Here is a 9,336-nt window from a genome sequence, read left to right on the forward strand (position 1 = left end):
GTCAGTCTCTGCTAGTTTGGACCCCATCAATGTGTATTTATAGTTAGGATTTTTGGCTCCAATGTGCATCACTTTGCACTTGGCCACATTGAACCCCATTTGCCATGTTGATGCCCACTCATCCATCCTCGACAGATCCCTTTGGAGTGCCTCACAATCCTCCCTGGTTCTCACCACCCTGAACAACTTTGTGTCATCTGCAAATTTAGCCACTTCACTGCTTACTCCCAACTCCAAATCATTAATAAACAAGTTAAAAAGCAGTGGACCAAGTACTGGTCCCTGCAGTACCCCACTGCTTACCACCCTCCACTGAGAAAATTGCCCATTTATACTCTCTGTTTCCTATTAATTAGCCAGTTTTTTATCCACAAGAAGACTTGTCCTCTTATTCCACGACTATTGAGCTTACTTAAGAGCCTTTGATGAGGAACTTTATCAAAAGCTAAACAACATCTATTGGGGGGCCCTTGTCCACATGTTAATCTCCTGCAGGAGATATACCATACTGTTGGATATACCATATGACTGGAAGGTTCTTCACTGGAAAGATGTTTTGGTAGATCTGTTTGCACCTGATGGGACTTGCTGAAATCAAAATTATACAGCTAAGTCATTCAGAAACAGAAGTCCATGGGGAAAAAAATGACAATAGCAGCCACCCCATATGAGGTTTTAAGTCCAGAACACCCCACATTGGTCAAGAACTTTCCTGGAAAATCCAGGCGAGTGCCAGGGATCTTATTATTATAGACTGCACCAAACTCCTATGCAATTCAGGTGGATGAGTGGATGAGATGCCATGTAGACAATCATCTGTCACAAAGAGTCAGAACATCCAAGATGTTCCAGTAAGGCAGCCTGGGTTCTTGAATGCTGAGGTGACTAGTGGTGGAAAAGGTGCACCTGAGCTGGGTTCTCCCAACAGTCATCATAGCCTCAACAGGATCAGAGTCCAAATATATTTCTCCATGTGCAGGATCTGGATCTCCTGACCTTGCCATTGTTTTCAGAATTATCTGAGCAAATCCCAGCCTCAGCTGTGTTGCCTTCATCTTGTAGATTAAGGTGACTCTAGAGAAATTCTAGGTATTTTTTAAATGAAACTTGACTCCTAAAATCAGGAACGTGAAAATTTTAAAACACCATGTCTGAGATTAAAAACAAAAAAACTGATAACATTTCCACAGCTCTGGAATTTGTGTGAGTTTTTCCATCCCCTTAAATGTATTAGACTATTTTTTCATTGTAGTTTTGTAGTCTATATAGAAAATGCAATAAAAAAATCCCCTTCGGGGGGGGGGGCAAAAATAAATAAATCAAACAGCATTGTGATACCCTGTTTGCAGGGTAGTGTGGGATACAAACCACACAAAAAATCCTTTTGCCTGCCGAAGCAAAGAGCAGGAGAGTTCGTTATGTTGCTCAGTTAGTTTCTAAAACTAAAAATGAAACATTTCATCCCATAAACCAAAGCTGTTCCGCTTTCTGTGTGGCTGGTTGTGCCTTTACTGGTACACTTTTTGGTTTCTCTTCCCAAGTCAGAGAGAGAGTGACATTTCACTTCATTTCCAACAAGGCGTAAGTCTTTTAAAGATGTGTCTTACTTTACTTATCAGCATGTCCCTGAAGTGATCTCCCATGAAGAAATAGAAGATGGGGTTAATTGCGCTGTTCAGAAACGCAACAGGCCTGGTTACTATGTAAACAATGTGGATTATGTTTTTTGTGCACTCGGACACTTCCCATAATTCTATGCGAGAAGCAATCCTAACATTGCGCATGATGTGATAGGGGGTAAAAAGCAGCGAAAAGATACTCACTGCCATTATCACTAATGTGAGAGGTTTTTCAAGAGTCGTGGCTGCAGTGAGCTTCGAGCTACGGCTTTTAAGAAGGCAAAGTGTCTTGATGTAAAAAGAGGACATGATGCACAAGGGAATTATGAAACCAACCACTGTCAAGATCACACTATAGATCAGGCTTGGGGCTGCATCTCCTGAACTTGCATAATCCATACATTTCCTAGTGCTATTGATGTCCTGTAATTTTATGAAGATTAACATGGGCAGCAGTTCCAGTGAAACCAAGATCCATATGGCAATGGAGAAAACAATAGCCACGTTCCTTCTCTGCAGAAAATGATTTCTGAAAGGGTATTTTATGAGCAGGTATCTATCAATGCTGATAAAGGAAAGGAAAAGAATGCTTGTGTATAAGTTTGCATGCAGAAGGATCCTGTTGACTTGACACCAAATGATCTCATAGGACCACGTTCCGCTAGAATAACTGGACACCAGCAACGGAAGGGTGCAAAGGAAGGCAAAATCCGACAGTGTTAGGCTGAATAGGTAGATGTTGCCACTTCTCCAGTTTTTGAGGCAGAATATGTAGCCAAAAACAACTACAATGTTGCCAGTGATGCCAAATATGAACTCAAGAGCATACATGGTGGAAAGGTAATACTTTTCCAGAGATCTTGATATATCCAAGCATTGTCTGGTCCCATTAGTATCCTGGAAATGTAAAACTAATGTTAATAGTAAGAATAAAATTGCATTTACTTTACTACACATTTGATAGCAAAGGAAATTATTATAGTCTCAGATTTCCTATTCCTTCAATCATGTCCAACTATTAGTTAAGCCTCTGATAAACATTTGAACTTAATGTGCTTCAAGCTGTTGGAATAAAATGAACATCATTACAAAATTCTTCTAAAGGGAAGTTAGGTCTCAGTTGTGTTTTTGTCACGGAAACCCAGGCAGAGTTACTCCAGTCTAAGCCCATTGATTTGCAATAACTCTGCACAGGATTTCATTAGCCTACCAAATGGGAGAACAAGGGTTATTCTGAGTATGTTAATGTTATATGCTATAGTTTTCTGAAGAAAAGACAGCTTCATGAAGGAAGTTCTGGAAAATACCAAAAATTACCTTGACTAATGCAATCAATGAAGAACTTAACAGTGAAATCCCAAACAGAGTTCTGCCCTTCTAAACCCATTGACATGAGTGGACTTTGAAGGGTATAACTCTGATTAGGACTGCACTGTGGCTTACTGGGAAAACTGTCTTAGTGACTCACTGTTTCCGGATCATTTTTTCAGACATCCATCCATAGCTACAATTCTGTACATAATCAAGGCAGTCAATGAAAAACTATTTCAATAAATGAAGTTTGCCATTGACAACAGTGAATGCGTATTGCAATTATAGGCATTGTTGACAATATTGAAGAAATGGTTCCCACAAAACTCAAGTTAGGAGAAAATGGACAATGGGTTGGGTTCTATGAATTGCCAGTGGAAGCCACTGATGGTCTGGAATGTTTCCTGCCCTCCCGACCCTGAGCCCTTTCTGTCAGCATCACTAGCTGGAGGTAGCAAGCATGTCCAAACAGCCTCTGTGTTAGGGTTGCCAAGTCCATCTTCCACCCCCAGCGGGGGACTTTGGGGGCGTTCCTGGAGGGGGTGGGGCATCCCCGACGTGATGACATCACGTTGGGGACATCTGCCGCCGCCCCCCCCACCCGCCCGTGCATCGGATCTCCAGAAATGGCAGTTCCCTGCCCTTAAAGGAGCCGGTGTTTCCCTTTTAAATGCAGGAGCTGGCGTTTCCCCTTTAAGAGCAGCCACGTTTCCCTTTTAAGAGCACAAAGCTGGCACTCCGGGCTTGGGAGGAAACACAGGCTTGGGAGGAAACACGGGTTCCACAAAGGGAGAGAGAGCGGTGGGGGTGGGTGTTGGGGGTGGGGGTGGGGCTTCCCCCGCCAGCCATCTGGCCGGCGGGCGGGTAGAACCCCCCCAAAATGGGGGACCCCTGGCAAACCGGGGGGGTTGGCAACCCTACTCTGTGTGCATATTTCCCAGCCTGTTCCAGTCTCCAGGGTTCTGTGTGCTTTGCCCATATTAGACATTCAGGATGTAATTGATTAGGATAGGGGACTGAAAGTTGAATTTTCCCCTCCCCACCAGAATCATTATAAGCGCTATTCAACGTATTGAACTAGGAATAGATGCCTATAGCCCCAGCCATTGTGCACCCAAGTCTTGAGTGAGGTCTCTCTGTACAACTTTTGCACATTGCACTTGTGGGCTTTGTAGAAGCTCAAAATACCGATGGTAGATAAGTGAAAGCAAATGGTGGGTGAGAAACCAATATCATCCTGTCAAAGCTTGAGTCTACAAATTCTACTAATCCTCAATTAAGATGTCTTTTAACAAAAGCACTTCTGGAAAATCTGTTAAACGCCGTGGCCCTGAAAAAAAGAATGACTAAAAGAGAAATGTGTAATTAAAGGAGTCTGCATATTTATTGCAGAAATGTTTCCTAACCCAAAGCACCACAGTAGCACAGCAAAGCTCTCATTAGGCTTCTGCACCTGTAGAGAAGTGGCATCCAGCCCGCACACAAGCCCCTGCCTGGAGATTCCTTCAAATGAACTCATGAAACTTCTGCACTGCTAGACTGTAGTAACCCTCTTCCCATATGTCCCGTGTGCACCAGTTGTGAGCCTCAGGTTGCCACCAGCTAGTTGTTCCACCACTTAGGGCAGCCTGCCTGGCATCAACTAGAGCCTGTGACTATTCTTTTGCAGTTCCTCAGGGAAACAAGAGGGATGCCATATCAAGAAATTTGTAAAAGGTGCTGCAAAGCCATTTTATTTGCCAGGGCTTTTAACAGGGCATAGGGGCTGCTCGGGGTTTTCTTTTATTCGGTTCATTTTAAATTGTGACTTGTAAACTGTCTTGAGACACATGGGAAAGTGGGATACAGATATTGTAATGAATGAAATAAAACGTTGGATGCACTCTGACAGTAAAGATAAACAGTGAAGTGCGAAGTACAACCATGGGAAGGTATTCTGACACCTGGACTGCATTCATTTAACAGAAGTACATTTTAAAAAAATCAGCCGTATACTCTGTTTAAATGATAGCAAAACTTTGTTTCATACTACAATAGAGAAGGAAAGATGTCAATAACACAAATGCGATTACAACGATTGTAATATTTTAAACTGCGGACAACAGTTTTTACCATGTGCTGTAGAACAATAGTATAAAGCATTCAGACATTTTCTTAATAAGATCAAGATAAAATAAACCGAAGTCATTGGCACTTAGAGTGTTCATGAGATGTTATCACTATTGAAAGCAAAAAAAAAAATCACTATTGAAAGCAAAACTTTCAAAATATGTCACACAGTCTTTAAAGTAATAATCAGGTTAAAACTCACTCTTGGACAGGTACTGCATCCGCCTCTAAGATGGTTATTAACCAAAGTCTACATCAAGGTAACATATCCACAGTCACTCATGATTACGAAGGACACAAAATAAATTACAAACATCCATATAACAATCAGTTTACTACATACCATTCTGCAGAATGGGTATTAGCTTTTCCAGATACGCCTTTACCATGATCTGAAGAAAGATTCCAGATCAGTAGGATGCTGCTCGGCAGAGCTCTCAATGCCTGATTTCCACAGTAGGTAGAAAGTGGTTAATGATTCAAAGTGTACGGAGAATTTGTTTGTGTGAGTTAGGCATGTGGGCTGCCTCACTGAAACAGAAAGTATTGCAAAATTCATCCTGAGTCAACAGCAGAAATAATGGAAATATTATTCTTTGCAATGACCTGTTCAAAGCTAACCAACTGCAATTATTGTTAAGGGCTCAGCTAAATAGTTTTGATTGTGCTCAGTGCCCAAGAAGCTTTTCGGCAGCCCTTAGGGCTCCTATAAGGAATCTAATAAGTGCTTTTTAAAAGTCTGAATTCAGCAAAGTGATCTATAGTGCTGCCTTTGAAATGTACCTCTTACAGTACAAATTGTTATGTGACCGGTTGATGCAATATGGTTCCTGGAGTCAATTAATCACCACTATCTGTCCTGCTGAAACCTGTCTTTAAATATTTGGATTTGTCTATTTAAAACTCAATGAAATTAACAGGGTGAAGCCAGGGAAATCACAGTTCTTTAGTTTACCTATGGTTATTGATCAGGTATTATATCTGACCACGTATTTGTTTATTCACTGTTTATTTACTTCATTTATACACCACTTTTCTCCACAATAAGGATCCAAAGTGACTTACAACATTTTCCCTTTCTCCATTTTATCTTCACAACCAGTCTGTGAGGCAGGTTAGGGTTAGAGTGTGTGACTGGCCCAAGGTCACCCAGCAAAGCTTCCATGGCAGAGTGGGGATTCAGACCTGGGTTTCCCAAATCCTAGTCCAAGACTAATATGGAGAAGGGGCTGTGGCTCAGTGGTAGAGTATCTGCTTAGAAGTTCCTGGGTTCAGTCTCTGGTATCTCCAGTCAAAATGAAGTGATGTGAAAGACCTCTCTGCCTGAGACCTTGGAGAGCCACTGCCAGTCTGAGTAGACAATCCTAACCTTGGTGGATCAATGGTCATATTCCACATAAGGCAGCTTCGTGTGAGTTCATGTGTGTATTCAGTTTCTCTTTATTTGGAAGCCTGTTGCCAAATCTCATCAGAGGTAAGATGGTCTAAATTTGGTAGCATAACTATGTATAAAATATTCACTTTTTGCCATCACTGCAACAGCCACGTTAGGTAGATTGGTATTAAGCCCATAGTGCAGTTGAGAGTGGGCTAGGAGACCGTGACTAAAGCCACTTAGTGAATTTGTGGCAGAGGCAAGGTTTGAATCAGAGACCTTAAGGATCTTAGCTACTGTTAGGGGTCATTTCGTAGAAAAAAAGCTAGGGGAACTCATTATGTCCCACCCCCTGACATCACCGGAAGTGTGTCATAAGGCCACACACCCCGCCCCCAACGGTCCTGTCCGCCGCCGGCCTTGCAGCTCCACTCCTGAGCCCCATGAGGGGCCCGGCGGTGGACCTGCAAGGCCGGCGGGAGTGCAAGGAAGCCCCGCGAAGGCCCTCCCTGGCCCCAGGCAGGCAGGGGTGGGGAGAGGCAGGGAGGAAGCAACTTACCCTCCCTCTTCTCCTGCCTCCTCCTGGCTGAATGAGGGCCAGAAGCGGGGCAGCTGGAAGCAGGGGGCGGGGCTTTGTCATGTGCCCCACCCCCCGTACCTCACCTGGGGGAACTGCGATCCCCCGCGATCCCCCCTGAAATGACCTCTGGCTACTGTAATACATCATCTAATATATACCAGCTAATGGGACAAGCTAAGCAAATCAGAAAGTCAAGTCTTTCTAAGAACATAGCCTGCAAAAACTATGGATTGAATTCAGTGAAAGGTCAGCAGACAAAGCTTGCCTACACAGATCTTCCCTGCCTCCCTTTTCCCACAGCAGCCCATGTGTCTCCCCTGAAGCTGATGTTCAAGGTTGCAGGACCCAAGAGGATTACAAACCATGCAGTGAGAAGGGGGAGTTGGCAAAATGTTTGTAAGTTGTTCTTGCATCAGAAGCACTGTTGGCAGAAGACTGAGGCCTATTTTGCGCATTTCCCATTCACTCTGCATCATCCTGGACCACATGTTATTGTGTTGTTGTTGTTGTTGTTCATTTGGGTCCAATAGCCTCCAGCATTAGCTTTTTGGAGATCTCAAGAGTCTGTCAGGAGAAGGGTGTATGTGAGCGTCCCTGCATTCATATGTCACTGGATCAAACCCAACACCTTTCTTCTCTTCCACCAGTGGGTAACCAATAGCAATTCTTTTTTAGTTTTTTCAGATCTGAATTTTGTAAAATGCCCCACCTGCAACTATTAACAGAACTATCCCTAACACAAGGCTCAGTCTGAGTGCAAATGCATTGGATAACAAACCAGGGCACAAGTGACCTGTTGAGTCTGGCTTCTCGCATGCAGCTTTTTATGTGCAGGAGCATCATTCTGAAATAGTACAATCTACATTTCTGTCAGTTTATTCAGAGTAACATGTGGAATGACTAGAGTAATTCTGTATTAATTCTTATGTTAAGCTGGTGGTGGGTGAGCAAACCTTACATTCCCCAAAACCCCATGGTGAGCAAACCTGCTCTGAGTGTGATCTCCCCAGAAAGACTGTACTAAAGCTGGGAGAAAGCCAGAAGGTAGAGAATTACACAGCAGCATCATGCAGAAACAAACAGAAACACACTGCAGTTGGCAAAGAGAAGGATGTGGAGATAATGGTGTGTGTGGAAGAAGTCTAACTCACCATACAAGCTGCTGTATGCTGTATATAAATGAAGCACAAAAATTAGTAAAATTCCATTACACAACTTGGTGGTGGAAAGTGCCATTGAGTCACAGCTAATTTATGGACACCCCATATGGTTTTCAAGGCAAGAGACATTTAGATGTGGCTTGTCACTGCATACCTCTGTGCAGCTACTCTAGATTTCCAAGATCTGATGAGACCAGGCCAGCATGCACCATCCAGGTCAGGGCAAACTTAGTTGAACCAAATACAACTAAGTTGTACCAAAATGTCACCAATAGAGAAGTTTTTATATAAACAGTGGATTACATTCAGCCAGCTTTTTCACTCAATCTCCTGCAATTCCTCTCCAGACTACAGCCCACATTCCGCATGGCTCTTGCATATGTGGGTTCTGTGTTTCTCAGAATAGCCTTTCAAAGTGGTCTAAGTGGTAGCCTCCATCCTTTTTCAGCAGCTATTTGGATCCAACTCAGTTCATTCTTCAACCAATGTATTAAGCATATTAACTAAGTGACCTGAGTTTTCTTCCAAGTGTCAAATACCTTCAGATAAGAGCTCCTTACATTGTGTTCTTACATACTATTAGATATGTCAGCCAAAGCTAACCACCTTTAACGTCCTATTGATTTTCACACATGCTTAATTCTCCCATTGAAATCAATAGTAATTAAAAGGGCTTAACTATGGCTGGAACATTTTTAAGCTATATTCATTAGGGTTCCATTTCACATTAGCACACAAAAGGAACTTTGTTCACACAAAGAATGGAAATTTCCCACCTCATATCAACTAATACTCCACAATGGGCCCATAAACTATTTATTGGAACAGAGGGACAAACAATGAAAAAGATAAATATGACTGCCCCATAGAGCATACTGAAGGACTCCATTGTTTGTACAGTAAATGAATACGAGACAACAAACATTCACAAAGCACTCATTGCTTGTCACAACAATTGCACTGGAGAATATAAAAGATGGACAACAAACAAAGTGTTCATTATTTCAATGCTTCTAAGGGTTCACAGAAGGAAGAAAGTATGACATAGCCTGATCTCATCAGATCTCGGAAGCTAAGCGGGGAACCTGGATGGAAGACCAAAGAAGACTCTACAGAGGAAGGCACTGGCAAACCACCTCTGCTTCTCATTTGCCTTTCAAGCTCCTTGCTGGGCTCACCACA

General features: G+C 42.8%; 1 protein-coding gene across 1 annotated transcript; it reads right to left on the bottom strand.

Annotated features, from left to right (window-relative positions):
• Positions 1-1,565: 1,565 nt before the first annotated feature.
• Positions 1,566-2,516, bottom strand: SUCNR1 (succinate receptor 1; the record flags this gene model as incomplete). The annotated part of the gene is made up of 1 exon (XM_015426991.1): positions 1,566-2,516. A coding segment is annotated over one exon (951 nt), but the record flags the coding sequence as incomplete, so codon positions are not given.
• Between the last annotated feature and the right edge of the window lie 6,820 nt (positions 2,517-9,336).

Source organism: Gekko japonicus, unplaced genomic scaffold (assembly GCF_001447785.1).
Source record: "Gekko japonicus isolate JY-2015 unplaced genomic scaffold, Gekko_japonicus_V1.1 scaffold312, whole genome shotgun sequence".
Lineage (NCBI taxonomy): Eukaryota > Metazoa > Chordata > Lepidosauria > Squamata > Gekkonidae > Gekko > Gekko japonicus.